The sequence below is a fragment of the Gastrolobium bilobum genome, unplaced genomic scaffold, assembly GCF_033153095.1.
Source record: "Gastrolobium bilobum isolate Gb01-03AN ecotype WA unplaced genomic scaffold, APGP_CSIRO_Gbil_v1 utg44167, whole genome shotgun sequence".
NCBI classification, from domain to species: Eukaryota; Viridiplantae; Streptophyta; class Magnoliopsida; order Fabales; family Fabaceae; genus Gastrolobium; species Gastrolobium bilobum.
Window position 1 is genome coordinate 25,885 of NW_026899291.1, and position 18,826 is coordinate 44,710.

Consider the following 18,826-nt stretch of genomic DNA (forward strand, 5'->3'; position numbering starts at 1 on the left):
ATGAGATTTATGTCGGTTTATTGTTTAACTTGTGTTCTAACTTTTGGTTCCTTTTGCAGTTAGCATGACGAGCTCTAGTTACAAGAAGTTTTTGCCGAAGGCAAAGAAGGCTTCTTTAAAGGGGCAGGCGAATGATGATGTCACCCTCAATGTTGAAACTTCAAAGAAAAGGCGGTTCGATGTCATGATTGTGGCAGTTCATCTGTTGTGGGTGAGGTCATGATCTCAACCGAGGTTTTGTTCCTCAATTAATTACCCCCTCTGTATCTCCGCCTCCGCCTCCTCCTAATGCTCCTCAAGGGAATTGTGGTTTTGGAGCCTGGGGAGCTGTGGAAGGTCAGGGTCTCAGATTGACTTAGGGCTGCTCTAAGGCCTCTTCAACAACTTATGGGAGGATCCCCTTTGACCTTGGATGTTCGGTCCATGCTAGCTCGGATGAAAGAGGAATCGTTGAAGACAGCTTCTCTTATCCAATCTTTCTAGGACCTTCATCGAAGGATTGATTTATCAACTGCTTCTAACTCGTCACTCTCCACCAAGGTGGATGAGCTTTTGAGGCAACACGATGAGCTTATCAAATCGAAATCCGACCTCTAAGTAAAGGTGCAAGATCTTACTTCCGAGTTGGCCGAGGTAAATGAGGCTTTGATATCGGCCAATCTTAAGTTGAATGATCTGAGCTTTGAGAAGGAGGCTTCTTCGAAGGGCTTAGCTGATAAGGAAGCTCAATTACGGAAGGTGCAAGCCGACTTCGAAGAAGCTAAGTCAATCATTACAAATGCCGCCATCGAGTCTTTTAAGAATGCTATTGAACAAGCTCGGGTTCTGAATCCTGGTCTTATCACGGAAGGGATGGACGTTTCATACGGCATGAAGGATGGTTCCATTGTTCTTGGGACTCCAAATACCGATATTCCTGAAGAGGAGTAGCGCATGACCGAGGTCGATGGAGCTGTTCTTAGCGCTGATGTAGAATGAAGGGGTCGGTGTGCCGAGTTTGCAATATAATTTTTTTTTGGGACTTAGGTCCCTTTTTTAAATTTGTATGAACATCATTGTCGTTTTTATTTCGGCCTTCAGAATTTAATTTTGCAATTTAGTTCGGCATTTTACTTTCTGAGGTCATTGCTTTATTTTATCCATTCGAGATCCCATCATAATGTGGCATTTGTTATCAATCTCGTTTTCTTCTGCTCTTTAACTCATGATTGTCGAGCTTTGCAAGATCATTTTAAAGTAAATCTTGTTCATGGACTAAACTTTGAAAGCCCGTTACATAGAATAGGCTTATAGCCACTATCTTAATAACTGCGCACAAGCAATATGCTTATAGTCAAGACGTGGGTGTGTGCACAGTGTGGACGGAAGTAGTAAATGAGTTCAGAATGTGTACCTGGGGGTCTTAAGCCTTGTATTTATAAGGGTTACCTCTTGAGCTGTTTAGATCTCCCCGTTGGTGTACGATTCAACTCCTTTTTTGTAGGGATAAGGGTTCTATCCTTATTTTCTTTATTGTTTCATGCTGTTAGGATAATTAAGTCATTATCCTTTAAGAGATTCTTGGGTAGGTAGGTAGGATATAGATATATTCTATAACACATAATATTACATTGAGTTCTTTAAAAATATAATATGTAACTATAATTCGTATACATTATTGAATAATATCGACAATATATATAATAAAAATTTAAATTAAAGCTCATTTATTAAAAATATTATTCAAAGAATACTTAATAAATTTTCCAATGCAACAGATAAGATGTGTATATTAGAAATCTATAAGAAAAACTTCAAATTTTGTTCTATATTGGGCATATATCATAGCTACTCGTTGAAGATATAAATTACGGTGAAAACTAGTTTCCAAAAAACTGGGGCGTGCGTTATTTATCTATGTAAACTTTTAAATTTTTTCATATACATTTTTTTGTTCTGAGTTGGCAAATAGATTGCTTGTTGTAGATTTATTTTTTTTCAGTACTGAGTTGACAATGAGATTGCTTGTTGAATATTTTTTGTGTGTCTACATTTGTGTGTTTATACGTGATATAGCCAAACATTATTTTTTAAATAAGACGTGCTCATGTTATTTCTTAATTCCCTTCTTTTAATAATATAAAAACAAGTGGGGCATAAATTTAAACGATGACATATCCACACCCACATATATCTTTCTTATTAAAAGTAAAACAATGAAGTGTCCAACTACCAAAAGTCTGATATTGCGAGCCACATTCCAGCTGCGTGATCTTTGTTATCGTACTTTTCTAATGCAGTTTTTCATTAAAAAAAAGAAGAAGAAGCATAATCATTTAGTCATTAAATTAAAAGATAAACTGAAACAATATGAAGATAAACATTTGCTCGAATACGTTGAAAGAATAATCTTCTCCAACCATTTTCAACTTGAAATACATATATAAAAAAGGTATATGTGTTGAGTTTAAAGTTTCAGATCAAATAATTTCGAGTTTATCTTAAAACTTGCTCCTTCCATATCAATATAATTGTATTTTGAAGTTACAAAGAAAGTCATTAAATACTTTTGATCTAAAAAAAATATGAATTTATTTAAATGTTTTATGCTTTATTAAAAGACAATAAAGTTAAAAAATAATTAAAACTTTTGAGGTGAAATATTTTAAAATAGAGATAACATGTAAAAAGATATTATATTTTAACTAAATGCAATGGGTCAATGAAGAGTATCTGAATATAAAGCCACCTAGGATCATCAATTAAAACAAGTATCTAGATATTCAACAAATACTCAATATTCCAAAATCTTTATTCTGTTTTTATAATAAGAAAAATCGTTATCCTAATTCAAATAAAAATAAAGTTACCAAAACTTTGTGTTTGATCCTGGGATCATTGTGTTGGATCTATGGGCTCTCTTAAGTATATATGAGAGAGATAAATGGGGTGGGTACATAATAACAATTAATAGCAAGAGTATATGTGCACATATATGTAAAATTGACCTTTTATTTATAAAATTTACTCGTCAGTAATGAAATTTTGAACTTTTGGTAAATTTTGAAGATCCAATACTTGATCCGCTATTGACGTATTATGATCGATATCTTTTAGGAATTTTTTCTTTATTTCCGTCTTATCTGTTTGTCCTCATTGGACTTTCTAAAATATGAACCTTGAGGTCATGTCCATAACACTTTGCAAAAATATGTAAATATAAAATTATACTCACCATTATTTTATATATTCAAAGTTTTTCAATTAGTTTAAATTTTACAATTTGTATTATTTATAAAGGTCTGAAAAATTGATGACAAAAAAAAATCCAACACGTTGTTTGGTCAAAGGAACGGTGACAAGTGGGATGTAAGTAAGCATGCAACGAGTGAAGTAGATGTAGCCAGCATTTACAAATTAGCACATAATAACGTGTAGATAAGACAACGTGGAACAAGAACGCCACTTCCATCACTCAATAAAATCTCAGTCTTTTTATTATCTTTTTGGTTGATCCATTAAATTTAATCTCATTCTTTTTTCTTTTCTTTTTTGGAAACAATTTAATCTCATTCTCAATTATCAACATATTGAAAATTCCACTTTTACTTCTTTCCTTTGCATTGGATTCGCAATCTTTTTTCTTTCTTTTTTCCTCATTTCGGCCACCAGTCAACCCCAAACTTTTAATATTATCAGAAGCTGCATGAGTTGGAGGGAGAGGAGATAGAGAGAAACCAACCAAAGCACTCTAAAGAGAAAGTCAAAAGGGGTAAATAATAATACTATAATATATAATCTCTAAAGTCCCTAGTATATAAACAATCCCATATATACATGTGACATTGATTCCTTTCAAGCCCCATCTATTTCTTGTTTGGATTTGATTTTGATAAATGTATAAGATTTTTATAAGTAAATGTTAAAAACAGTTAAAATTTCCTTAGACTTGTTATAAATAAATCTTAAAAAGACATAATTACCAGGAAAAAAATATAAATTATAAAATTTTAACATAAAATCATGAACATAGTTTTCACCACTTGAATAATTAAATAATTGTTAATCTAACATGACACTTTTTTTTTATGCAATATTGACATAAAATGTACTAGAACTATATGAAAATTAAACCTAGTTATGTCTAGATCAAGTTAATGTTCATGACCAGGTAAAGTTGGTCATTATGGAGCCCTTCTCATGGTGATCCTTTGGAAAAGTCATTACCCTCTCAATTTTTTTCCGTGTTTTGACTTTCCCACACTTTGAACACAGAGATATCATGCTATAAATAAGAAGACTCGCATCTCATTCTCTCTTAAATCAAAACTGAACTGCGCCAAAGTATTTCAAAGTCCAAAAAAACTTTCTTCACCTTCAGGGTTGTTCTTGAATCTCTTATCATAAACATGGATAACGAGATTGATGTTCCTCCTTTCTTTCTCTGCCCCATTTCGTTAGAAATCATGAAGGATCCAGTGACAGTTTCCACAGGCATAACCTACGATAGAGAGAGCATTGAGAAATGGCTCTTTTCTGAGAAAAACAAGACATGTCCTGTCACAAACCTACCTCTTCCTCTGCTCTCAGATTGCACTGATCTCACCCCAAATCACACCCTTCGTAGATTGATTCAAGCATGGTGTACAATGAACTCTTCTCACGGCATTCAAAGGATTCCAACTCCCAAACCTCCAGTCAACAAAAACACCATAGAAAAACTCCTCAAAGATGCTTCTGACAAGCCTCAGTTGCAGATCCAATGCTTAAGAAGCCTCAAATCCATTGCTTCTGAGAGTGAAACAAATAGACGCTGCATCGAATCCTCTGGTGCTGTTCATTTCTTAGCATCATTGGTAATCAACAACATCAAAGAATTAGAGTCTTGCCTAGATGACGATGATGATGTGTTTGACTTGAAAACAAGCGCAGGTGATGATGCTTTATGCATCCTCCATAGTCTAAATTTATCAGAAACTGGGTTGAAGACCCTTTTAGGCTTCAAAGATGGAGAATTTATGAACTCCTTAACAAGGGTCATGCAAAGGGGAATCTATGACTCACAAGCTTATGCAGTTTTATTGATGAAATCTATGTCTGAAGTGGCTAATTCTGTTGACATAGTTAATCTAAGAAATGAGTTGTTCATTGCATTAGTACATGTCCTTAAAGACCAGATTTCCCATAAGGCATCAAAAGCTACACTACAAACACTGATTCAACTCAGTCCTTGGGGGAGAAACAGGATCAAAGCAGTGGAAGCAGGAGCAATTCCAGTTTTGATTGAACTTCTTCTTGATTGTAAGGAAAGAAAGCCTTGTGAGATGATGCTAGTGCTCTTGGAGACTTTGTGCCAGTGTGCAGATGGAAGAGCTGAACTTTTGAGCCATGGTGCAGGGTTAGCCATTGTGTCAAAGAAGATTCTGAGGGTTTCTACAATGGCAAATGATAGGGCTGTGAAGATTCTATTGTCCATATCAAGGTTCTCTGCAACACCAAGTGTTGTTCAAGAAATGCTGCAACTTGGTGTGGTGGCAAAACTTTGTTTGGTCCTTCAAGTTGATAGTGGAAGCAAGGCCAAGGAGAAAGCAAGAGAGATTCTCAAATTGCATGCTCGGTCTTGGAGGAATTCTCCTTGCATACCAAGCAATTTGCTTGCTTCATACCCAACAAGTGTATGAAATCATAGTTTTAGTTTTTAACCTTCTCATCTTTCACTCAATTTTCATTCATGTACAGAATTATTTGAAGAGGTTAACTGAGAACAAGGGATAGGTATGGGGATAAAATATTGCCCATAAAGGATTGGTTGGGAAACAAATTGGGATTGAACATGTATCCAGTACATGACTTAAATGGAATGCTCATACAGCAGAGTTTGTCATATGATTTTTGTCACTTATTTTCATTCTCATCTTCAGGCCTTTGATTACTATTTCTTCAAATGTTGTATGCTAGGAAGCACGGACACTGGTAAAAATAGGGAGAGTCGTGTCCGACACGCTTCGATACGACGACACGCTCCGACACGGTGTCGGACACGCGGTCAACTTTTTCCGACACGTTGACCGTTCCGACACGCGAATTTGACCGTGTCGGACACGGTCAAATGGAATTTTCGTAATTTTTTTTAAAAAAAATTATTTTTTTAATAAATTATAATATATTAATAAAGCTTCCACATGATCATATCAATTTTATTTTTTTGTCTTTTTTTCCCTTAAGTAGATAAGAGATCATCTCAGCATCATTATTGTCAATTCCTATCACGCTCTTGTTGTATCTTCTTGTCTCTGATCTCTCTCTAATATGATTTAATCTCTCTATCTGATATATATCTTTCTCATCCCAGTTCTTATTTTTTTTATTAATGCTTCCATCTTTATAACGTGTTGATGGGTATTATTAATTTAGTTTCATTTTTTGTTAAATTATTAAATATTAAATGAAATATACACTATATAAATTAAAAATATTGTTTAATATTAAAACGTGTCCCAACGTGTCGAAATCCATAATTTTTTAGGATTGACGTGTCGGAGTGTCGGGTCGTGTCACGTGTCGTATCGGTGCTACATAGGTTGTATGCATAAATCTCTTAATGAAAAATATAATAATACTATAGCCAGATCAGATCTTGACATGGTGATTACTAAGTTCATTAATTTGGTTATTGTTGGGTATGGCTCATACTTCGCATGCTGATGATGGCCCTAGTTGTCGGTGTCAGCAGAAAGGCAAGTAGGTACTGTTGTGGGCCTCTGTTTTATTGTAATTTTCTCAGCAGTTTGGGCTTGGGCCCATGAATAGCTGCTGTTAGGGTTTTATAATCCTATTTATATTTTCCTTGTAAACTGAGAGACTTGTAACGAGTGGCGGTGAGGTCAATATAGTACAGACAAGCTGAACGTAGCCTAAATTGGGTGAACCAGGGTAAATCGTTGTGTCTATTCTCTCTCTCTCTTTTTCTTTTCCATTTTCGATTTGTGTGTTGTCGATTTCCAACAGTTATTAGTATAGTGAGAATGTTTAATTTAAGAAATGCTGGTGTACAAATTTTCAAGGGAAAAGTTCACCAATGCCCTTGTGGTTTGCTTCAGAATCACTTATGCCTCTGTGGTTTTTTTCTATCACATATGCCCCTGTGCTTTGTAAAAAATAAAAAACCACAGGGGCATATGTGATAAAAAAAACATACCCTTTTGCAAACCACAGGGGCATATGTGTTAGAAAAAAAACCACAGGGGCATAAGTGATTCTGAAGCAAACCACAGGAGCATTGGTGAACTTTTCCCAATTTTCAACTAAGGAATAAGTTAACTAAATTCAGGATTTATGGTTGATGTGTGTGGTTACTTTTGATTTAATTTTTATTTGAGCATTTGAATTTTTAATCATATTCCGACTTTGATTAAGTTTTTTAAAATTGAGTCATGCTTATAAAATTTCTTAAATCGCAATTTTCTCTTTAGTTTAAGAGATTTAAATTCAGAAAAAATGAGTAACCTTGCTTACAAGAAATTGAAATGTTTTTATAAACCACCAAATATGTGGATCAATTGGTATGTGATTGTTCCAGCTTAATTAGTAATATTATTCTAGATATACAGTTGTGTCAAAAATTTAATGGGAAAAATTTTATGCTCTTATAATCCTGCTCCAACTGATCGATTAATTGAGGAATCCATGAAGCGTAGAGAAATAATAATAATAATAAATATATATATATATATATATATATATATATTATTTTAATACAAGTAAAAATTGAACACATAATCTAATACAACATATTCAAACTGCTCACTTAAACCAAACAGAGTGCTTTATCTATATTCTTATTCTAAGGACACTATATAGGCATAGACTTCAATATAAATTTAATTGCCTCCAATAAATGACAGGTTCAACTTTATAGCTCCAACCAGGATAAAGAAAAGGGAAGTATAATGATGAAACAACAATCGTTATAAGTTGCTATAATTGTGGGTTTTTTTTATGGAAAATAATTATCTCATGATGTATGAGATAAAATAGTGGGATTTATTATTTTATTTTATTTTTAAAAAAATAATAAATCTCACTATCTTATATATGTTGAATTATCTCATGCAACATGAAATAAATAAATTCTTTTTCTATACATAGTCATTCTTATCAGCCTCGGTCACAAAGCACCAACAGACCATTCAAGTATACCTACCGTTTTGGACCAAGTAATTTGTTCACTGCTATATCTATTGTTTATTATTATAATTGTTCTTATCATTAACCATCTGCAGAAGTATATAAATGTGATGGTTATTTAAAGAAATGTCTTCTCACAAATCATTTCACGCCACTCACCTCAAATTAGTATAGGTTTAGATTTGCTTGAATGAGACATTTCACATACAACACAGACCCAGAAAATTATACGAAGGGGGCAAAAATTTAACAAATTCAACTTATAGAATTTTAAATAAAATATAATTTAACAAGTATACTAAATTGATGAATTTAACATAAATTACTCCATTGCCATGTGCCATGTCAACAACGAAAAGTAGGAGAATCACAATCTTAAACCAAAAAACATGTACAGCGATATCAAGAGATGCACCCATTAAATACTTTTAATAACAAATATAATCACATAACTAAAATAAATCCAAAAAGAGGGGGAAGCTCGTAGAACCCAAATTAGGTGAGCACCTAAAACTAACATCATAAAGTTCCATAATGCCCACATCACTACAGACTCATATACTTCACTTATCAAGCATCATAAAGCTAAACAAATAAATTCCAAAAATTATTGCAAACTATAATTATTTTATACTCATTTTTTCTTTCACTTTATGTTGGTTTTTTGAGCATTCGAACAACATGAAACTACAAAAAGATCAAAACTTTACAAAGAGAAAGTGAAAATACTCACAACAGGAAAATGGGTATCAAGCTTCTTTCTCATGCTAACAGATTTTAGGTATCAAATGAAGCAAAAGAAGGAGACTCAGAAAGTGAAGTTGAAAGCTTTGAACAAAAAGACTGTACCGATCATCAACAAGATGAAATCAATGCAACTCATTTCAGATCCAAAGGGCACATAATACTAGTTTTGCTAAAGTAACCCACTAGTTATGAAAAATGAAATATACTACGTATTTTTTTGGGGATATAGACATTTTTTCAGATTTTAGAGGGGGGCGGCCACCCATGCACGCCCCCCATGTAGGTCCGCCCTTACACACATGTGCACACCTAAGTGTAACAATCATGTAAGTGCAAGTGGAAGGAAGGTATGTATATATATATATATATATATATATATATATATTCATCCATTGATTGATTGTCCAAAAGGTTAGGCTCTCTCAAAATTATTTTTTTCATTCCTAAAACTCAAACTCAAAATCTCTAATTAAGGGAAATTAGCTTCTTGTAATTTTCTTGCAGATTTGCATCAACATCAAGAAATAATTAGAATCACTTTCTACCAAGTGGGTAAGATATTTGAATCAAACAGAGTCAGCACAACCTAACAATATAAAAATGGTTGGGATGTGAGAAGATTAGGGACTTAAGTTTAGAGAAGGAAGAAAAATGATAACAACATGTGTGAGTTTTGTCCAATTTTGTATATTATATTTTGTATTTTTTTATAAAAAAGAAAAACTCAACCCGCGAGCTGGCTTGTTTCACCCGCAGGTTGACTCGTTTTTTCACGAGCTGACTTGTGTCGGGTTGGCAGCTTATTTTTGCCAACCCAACCCAACTCATTTTTCGCAGTTTTTGCCAACCCTACAAATCGCTCACCACTATAGTAAACATAGTGCTTTATCTATATTCTTATTCTAAGGACACTATATAGGCATAGACTTCAATATAAATTTAATGAGACAGGTTATATTTACAAACTTTTTTGTTTATAAACTCTTACAAACTACACTATGTTCTCCCGGGAGAACACTAGTTTCACTGTGTTCTCCCGAGAGAACATAATGTAATTTGTAAAAAAAATTAAAAAAAGTTTGTAAACGTATCTTTTCCCAAATTTAATTGCTTCCAATAAATGACAGGTTCAACTTTATAGCTCCAACCAGGATAAAGAAAAAGGAAGCATAATGATGAAACAACAATCGTTATAAGTTGCTGTAACTGCGGGGGTTTTATTTATACGTAGTCATTCTTATCAGCCTCGGTCACAAAGCACCCACAGACCATTCAAGTATACCTACCGTTTTGGACCAAGTAATTTGTTCATTGCAAGGTCTATATCTATTGTTATTATTATAATTGTTCTTATCATTAACCATCTGCAGAAGTATATAAATGTGATGGTTATTTTAAGAAATGTCTTCTCACAAATCATTTCACGCCACTTGTAACACTTTCTATGCCCAGTTTGTTAATATGTCATCGTATTAAGTTACGCTTAATTAAAATGCAGAATATCTTTTTATTTTCAATTATGACATCTTTAAACTTAGCCAAGTTGATTACTTAATCAATTTCATAAAACATCACCTGTATATAAATTGCAAAAGACAGCTAACTAAAATACCTCATGAATAGATAAGTGAGTATCTAAGTCACGGATCTACAACACGTAGTCCGGACAATATCTTGATACATTAATACAACTCATAATTAAAATCTTAAAGTCAAGTCAATGTGGCATGGACAAACCCCATGCTCACCAAATAGATGACATAGCCAACCAAGTCTCAATAATAACATCAAATGAAGCTATAAGTGTAAGAACCCGCACCGTTAATTAAGAAAATTAATTAATTAATTATGTGAAATTAGAAAATATTTCCATAATTGACTCTAATAATTATTATGAGGCTCTAATAATTATAGTAAGTGATTAAGAATGTTGAAAGTCGCTTTTCGGAAGAAAAATGCAGATACCAGTTCTGCTAGTCGGTATAAATGCGTACCGAAAAAGTATCCCGGAAAATTATTATAAGTGCATGATAATTACTACAATAATATGTAAGACTTGTAAAACGAGTTTCAAGTCAAAATAATAAGAACTGGTGCCAGAAACTGGTACTGGCTATGAAAAGCGCGTACCGGAAAGGTGCTCCGAAAATTATAAGAAAAATATGTTAATTCTTGTAAAATTGAGTAGGTTAAGAATCCAAAGTTTGGGATTAAAATGCTAAGCGTAGCAATTAAAGTTAATATTGTGTGTTTAAGTGTTAAGTGACTATAAATACTAAAGTATGGCCCAAAACCCTAGGCCATACACATTTCCTACGTGAACCTTGCTGAGTGTGGGTGACCAGAACATGCCCTTTGGCTTTCTCCTTCATTTCTTGAAGCTTTGAGGCCATTTTCTTCCACTTTTTCCTTGTAAACACTTGGTGCGAGTGAGAGTCATCTTGGGAAGTGAGTAGTGGCTTGTGTTCTGAGTTGTGTTGCTGTTTGAGGGAGAGTTTTGGGGCTGAGTTCCATTTTTGGTGGTTGGAGCCTTGTTCTTGACTTGTGAAGCTTCAAGAAGCTTCCTTTGTGAGGAAAGGGCCAAGCTTTGATATTCGGATATTTCCAGAGTGATATTCGGATATTGGATATCCGGATATTGCCAGTGAGATATCCGGATATTGCATATCCGGATATGTCCCCGAGTAATATCCGGATATTCTGGGTTTGCGAGGAACAGTAGCGTACTGTTCACCCAGAACTGATCTATGGGTTTGTGGACCCTAGTTTGAGGAAGTTGAACTTCTGTAATTAATTAATGTAAGTCAGAATCATGTGATTAAGGGCTTATGGCTTGTGTGAAGCCTTAAGACGTAAAACGTGATGGAAAGGCGTTGTCTTAATATTGTATGCTTGCGGTGCATGTTTATTGATATATTATTGGTCCATAACAGATTGTGAATCTGCTGTGTTTGGACTTTGAGCTGTGGACTCTTGGCTTTGGGTGTTAGCTTGCAAGGTAAGCTTTTGTGTCCTCGGTTTAGCCATGTTGTGGTTCCACCATGTCCCATGGGTATGGTTATATGCATGTTGTGTTACATGCTTTGGATATTTGAAATGCTGTTGAGCTTTATGTGTAATGGCTTTTAATAGGCATGTGTTGTTCCATCTTGACGGTAAGCCTGAGTATGTAGCGTCATACAAGACGGTGATCCGGGGTGGATGCAAGTAGCATCTTGCACTCTTTGTGGGTATTAGACGTATATAAATCCTGCATTTCTCTGGCCAGTAGAATAGAATTGACACACATGACATGATTATCTGCTGCATTGCACTGTTTTAGAAATGATATTGATGAACTGCTTTTAAACTTATATTACACATGTAAGTGAGCTTGGGGTGGAGGATCCTTGAGGACCCCTTGTCTTACTGAGATTTCTTGTTTAGAGATCTCACCCCACGTTTGGGGAATGCTTATTTCAGGTTCAGGTAGTATGTGATTGATGCCTCTGGCGGCAGGAGGCCAGAGCTTAGCTGATTATGATATTTATGTTGTATTGTTGACATGTCTGGATTGGATGTTGTTTATGTTTTCTGCTCTTTATGTTTTGAGTTGAGACTTATGTTGGGCTTTGTTGCCTTACTTGGGTGAGCATGGGAGTTGTCCATGCCACTATGTTGTCAGTACTGTTAGTCTGAGTTGTATAAACTGCTAGTTGGTCCGGTCTACGTGCTGTAGTTCCGTGACTAGAGACATACATTATGTTATTTTAATTTTTCAGGTATTTCAGTTAGCTGTTTTATTGCAATTGCATACATGCGATGTTTTATTAATTGATTAATAAGCAAGTTGGTAATGATAATGACTTCATAATTGAAAAGAAAAAGATATTCTTCATTTTTAATTAAGCGCAGCTTAATACGATAGTATGATAACATTTCCGGATAGATACGAGGTGTTACATTTACGGTATCAGAGCAGGCCTCTCTTCCAGTACGTTGTGATTCGAGGACTAACCAGGCAGAAGCTGGTGGGCATATAACATCCCGAGAACTGACGAGAACGGGGAGTGATCGCCGGTGCAAAGAGGCACGGACAAGGAGCGGCTCGTGACAGGCTTCCAGTGGGGGGTTACATGCATGAATCGAATCGACACCCGAAAGAGAGGGATTCCAAAGACTGTGCAGGTATGAGACTGCACAGTTTGGGATAGCTTATAAGAATCAATTGGTACTACCTATACTAACAAGATGCTTCTGCTTTTCGGGAGCCGAAATGGAAGAACTCCATAGTTAAGCGTGCTTGACTTGGAGCAATTCTGGGATGGGTGACCTCCTGGGAAGTTTTTCCAGGAAATGTGCGAGTGAGGAAAAAGCACACTGAAAAGTCTCATGATAGTTTGTGGGGATAGTCATTGATTCTTGAAGCGGCTAGGCATTACAAGTGGTATCAGAGCAAGTGGTATCAGGAAAAGCCTGTATGTATTGCAATAGCTAGGATAATGCATATGTAATCACATTGCGTGGGCCTGATCAACTCATAATTTGTGTAACTTGTGCAGAGTCATGGTAAGGTCCGGGAGAACATGAGAGACTTCAGAGGATCAACCCGATCTTATCCTGACTGCATTGGCTGAGATGCAGGCGGCTAGGTTAGCCAATCAGGAGACCATTAGTTTGGCCAACGCGACAATGATGGACGCTGTTCACGAGGCGAACCGGATAGCTGCAGAAGAGGTTCGTGAAGCGAACCGGAGGACCCCTGAGGATGTCCTCGAGGCGAACATGATGGCGAACATGACAATGATGAGAGTCATGTTGGAGGAGATGAGGGCTGGTCCTGCTGTAGGCCAGTTACCACCGCCACCACCGTCGCCGCCTCCACCTAGTGTTCAGGATGAGAGCCTGAGTCACATTGGCCGTGCTGCTCATGTCGCTGAGATGAGGGAGACTCTTGTAGAGCCTGCTGAGGATCGTGATGTGATAGATTGCCGGCTGAATGCTTTCAGGAAGCATAAGCCACCTGTGTTTGAAGGGTCTATTGATCCTATTGCTGCGACGAGATGGCTGGAATCGCTGGACAAGATATTTCGGGTCATGCAGTGTACAGACCCACAAAAGCTGATGTTCTCGACTTACATGCTAGAGGGCGATGCCCATGAGTGGTGGACGAACACCTCTCGTGCTTTTGAGATGCAGGGTCATGTTTCGACGTGGCCATTCTTCGAGGAATGCTTCTTGGGCAGATACTTTTCCTACGATGCGCAGGAGAGGAAGCAGGGGGAGTTTGATCGATTGGTTCAGGGCTCGATGTTTGTTGACGAGTACCTGGCCAAGTTCAATGAGCTTGGGAAGTTTGCACACTTCCAGATGGTTCCTCCTACTCCGATGTTTCTGGCTACTATGTTCCGCAGAGGACTTAGTGAGGTGATTGCTGAGCATATTGCTAGAGCTGCTTCGAGGGATTTTGGTATACTGGTTCAGCAGTGTAAAGACATTGAGGATGTCTGCTTAGCGAGCAAGGCCAAGAGGGCCAAGGTCGACGAGACCAAGGGGACTGTTAGTTCCACTCCTGTTTCTACCTCTTGGAAGGACATGAGGTATGCTGGGAAGGGCAAAGGTAAACAATTGGTGACTAGGCAGGCGCCTGGTCAGTTCAAGAGGACTGCTTCACAGCAAGGGAGTTTTTCTAGGGCTCCTTTCACTCCGAGATGTGCAGGTGCGGAAAGGAGCATGCTGGTCGTTGTGCTTCGGGTCAGTTGATCTGTTTCCAGTGTGGCAAGGAGGGCCACTTCTCTAGAGACTGTCCGTCCTCAACGGCGAGAGCTGCAGCTGTTCAGGCAGTTCCCTTGCAGATGGTTCCGATGGCTTTTACTTCGGCACCTGCGGTGCCACCTTCTGTTGGGCGTGTGTACACCTTGGATAGGCAACAGTCGGACCGCGCTCCGAACCTTGTCAGAGGTACCGTGTCTATTAATGGTATTGATGTTGATGCATTGTTTGATTCCGGGGCTACGCATTCATTTGTTGCTACCCCGATTGCTTTGGGGCTTGAGTTGCCCATGTCTGTGCTTTCTCCACCGTTGCGGGTGACTACCGCCACCGGAGAAATATGTGATTCTACCACTGTACATCGCGATGTAGCGTTTCAGTGGGATGGCCGTGAATTCTCGGTGGATCTGATAGGATTGCCGATTGCCAACTTGGAGATTATTCTGGGCATGAATTGGTTGTCTAGAAATTGTGCACTGATTGATTGTTGTGCAAAGCGCGTGGTGATGTCTGTGTGATTCCACAACTAGTTCCTCGCCATATATTTCATTGTTGCAGGCTAGGAAGGCCTTGAGAGCAGGGGCATTTGGTTATGTCATGTTGGGATGTTTGGTGAGTGGAACACAGGAGGATATCACTGGCATTCCTGTGGTAGGGGAGTTCCTCGAGGTGTTTCCTGAGGAGATTCCTGAGTTTTCGCCACAACGAGAGATAGAGTTCTCCATTGATTTGTTGCCTGGTGTGGGGCCGATTTCTTTAGCTCCATATCGGATGTCGCACCGGAGTTGGCTGAGCTTAAGAAGCATATTGAGGACCTTTCGGCGAAAGATTTCATCCGGTCGAGTGTGTCTCCTTGGGGAGCACCGGTCATCTTTGTGAAGAAGAAGGATGGGACAATGCGATTGTGCACCAACTACCGACAGTTGAACAAGGTGACGATCAAGAACAAGTATCCCCTTCCTCGGATTGATGATCTGTTGGATCAGCTCAGGGGTGCTTGCGTGTATTCCAAGATTGATCTCCGGTCCGGATACCATCAGATTCGGGTGAAGCCGGAGGATGTCCCTAAGACTGCGTTTCGTTCAAGATACGGTCACTTTGAGTATTTGGTGATCCCTGTTGGACTCACCAATGCGCCGACAGTGTTCATAGATTACATGAACAGGATTTTCCAGCCGTATCTGGATCAGTTTGTGATCGTCTTTATTGATGACATTCTGATTTACTCCAAGACTGAGGAGGAGCATGCGGAGCATCTGAAGATTGTTCTGCAAGTACTGAAGGAGAAAAAGCTTTATGCTAAGCCTTCTAAGTGTGAGTTTTGGCTCAAATCAGTCAAGTTTCCGGGGCATGTGATTTCAGCGAACAGAGTTGCAGTGGATCCCAACAAGATTGAGGCCATGCTGGATTGGGAGAGGCCCAAGACAGTTACAGAGGTAAGGAGCTTCTGAGGTTTGGCAGGTTACTATCAGAGGTTCATCAAGGGTTTCTCCACGATGGTTCTCCCTTTGACTCGTCTTACCCGAAAGGAGACTCCATTTGTGTGGACTCACGAGTGTGAGGCATGCTTTCAGGAGTTGAAGGAGAGATTGACTACTTCACCTGTGTTGGTCCTTCTTGATCCCGAGGAGCAGTTTGAGCTTTACTGTGATGCTTCTGGAAAAGGGCTGAGCTGTGTGTTGATGCAGTCTGGTAGAGCTGTTTCTTTTGCTTCGAGTCAGTTGAAGCCTCATGAGGAGAACTACCCGACTCATGATTTGGAGTTGGCTGCGATTGTGTTTGCTTTCAAGATTTGGAGGCATTACCTGTTCGATATGCAGTTCGCGGTGTTCACTGACCACAAGAGCTTGAAGTATCTGTTTGATCAGAAGGAGCTGAACATGAGGCAGATGAGATGGATGGAGTTTCTGAAGGACTACGACTTTGAGTTGAATTACCATCCTGGCAAGGTCAATGTGGTAGCTGATGCTTTGAGTCGGAAATCCCTGAGTCTATCCAGTTTGACGATGGGTGACTTCGACCTCATAGAGATGTTTCGAGATCTGAAGGTGACAACCTTGTGTGGGGGTGCACTTCTTGAGATGGAGACTGTGAGAGTCAGGAATGAGCTTATGGAGAAGATCCAAGAGGCGCAAGTGCAGAGAGAATTTCTCGACTACGTGAAGAACCAAGACGGTGTGTCTTGGAATGAGGATGGACTTCTGTTGTTTCAGAAGCGTGTTGTGATTCCTCGAGGTCCTTTGACCGAAGAGGTTATGGCAGAGGCCCACAAGGGACAGTTTATTGTTCACCCTTGTGCTACAAAGATGTACCAAGACCTGAAGAGGAATTTCTGGTGGCCAGGAATGAAGAAGGACATAGTTGTGTATGTGTCCAAGTGTTTGATCTGCCAGAAGGCGAAGATTGAACACCAGAAGCCGTCTGGTAAACTTCAACCTCTTGAGATTCCAGAATGGAAACGGGAGAGCATTTCCATGGACTTCGTTGTGGGTTTGCCGAAGACTCAGGTTGGCTGTGACTCAATATGGGTCATTGTGGACAGACTGACGAAGTCTGCCCATTTTCTTCAAGTGAAGGTGAGCTTCACTACTGAGCAGTTGGCCATACTGTATGTTCGCGAGATCGTGAGGCTTCATGGGGTGCCCGAGAGTATCATCAGTGATAGGGACCTGAAGTTCACATCTCGGTTCTAGGAGGCGCTGCAGGTAGCTTTTGGGACTCAGTTGAGACTGAGTACAGTCTATCACCCTCAGACTGATGGACAGACTGAGCGGACTATCCAGACCTTGGAGGACATGTTGCGGGCTTGCACGTTGGAGCAGGGCTCGACATGGGATAGGTACCTTCCGTTGGTTGAGTTTTCGTATAACAACAGTTTCCATGCTAGCCTGGGCATGGCTCCCTACGAGGCGCTCTACGGTAGGAGGTGTCTTACACCTACCTGCTGGTATGAGGTTGGGGATCGTGAGTTGTTTGGCTTGGACTTTGTCCAAGATACCACCCTGCAGATCCAGATGATTTGGGAAAAGCTGAAGCAGGCGCAGAATCGCCAGAAGAGTTACTACGATGTCAAGCATCGTCCACTGGAGTTCAGTGAGGGTTAGCACGTGTTTGTGAGACTTTCACCTGTCACCGGTGTTGGACAGGCACTCGGAGTGAGGAAGCTGATCCCGCGATTTATTGGGCCATACCAGATTCTAGGTAGAGTAGGACATGTTGCCTACCGGCTTGCCTTGCCTCCGAACCTAGCCAACATCCACGACTTGTTTCACGTGTCTCTACTTTGCAAGTATGTAGCAGATCTTTCACACGTGGTGCAACCGGATGATGTGGAGGTTCGGGAGAACTTAAAGACTCCCGTCAGACCACTCAAGATTCTCGATCGTGGCGAGAAACCGCTGAGGAACAAGATCATTCCGATGGTTAAAGTGCAATGGTCAGAAAGAACTCCAGAGGAGTGTACCTGGGAGCGAAAGGACGAGCTTCTCCGTCAGTATCCCGACTTCCGAGACAGGTATATTCTGATTTTGAGGACAAAATCCTAAAAAGGTGGGGTGAATGTAAGAACCCGCACTGTTAATTAAGGAAATTAATTAATTAATTATGTGAAATTAGGAAATAATTCCATAATTGACCCTAATAATTATTATGAGGCTCTAATAATTATAGTAAGTGATTAAGAATGCTGAAATTCGCTTTTCGGAAGAAAATTGCAGATACCGGTTCTGCTAGTCGATATAAATGCGTACCGAAAAAGTATCCCGAAAAATTATTATAAGTGCATGATAATTACTAGAATAATATGTAGGACTTGTAAAACGAGTTTCAAGTCAAAATAATAAGAACTGGTGCCCGAAACTGGTACTGGCTATGAAAAACGCGTACCGGAAAGGTGCTCCAAAAATTATAAGAAAAATATGTTAATTCTTGTAAAATTGAGTAGGTTAAGAATCCAAAGTTTGGGATTAAAATGCTAAGTTTAGCAATTAAAATTAATACTGTGCGTTTAAGTGTTAAGTGACTATAAATACTAAAATATGGCCCAAAACCCCAGGCCATACACATTTCCTACGTGAACCTTGCTGAGTATGGGTGACCAGAACATGCCCTTTGGCTTTCTCCTTCATTTCTTGAAGCTTTGAGGCCATTTTCTTCCACTTTT

The 18,826-nt window shown here is 38.6% G+C and overlaps 1 protein-coding gene across 1 annotated transcript; it reads left to right on the forward strand.

Annotated features, from left to right (window-relative positions):
- Nucleotides 1-4,385: 4,385 nt before the first annotated feature.
- LOC133289244 (E3 ubiquitin-protein ligase PUB22-like) lies at nucleotides 4,386-5,660 on the forward strand. The gene has a single exon (XM_061487144.1). The coding sequence runs from the start codon at nucleotides 4,389-4,391 to the stop codon at nucleotides 5,658-5,660; it is 1,272 nt and encodes a 423-aa protein (XP_061343128.1). The 5' UTR covers nucleotides 4,386-4,388.
- The last annotated feature ends 13,166 nt before the right edge of the window (nucleotides 5,661-18,826 follow it).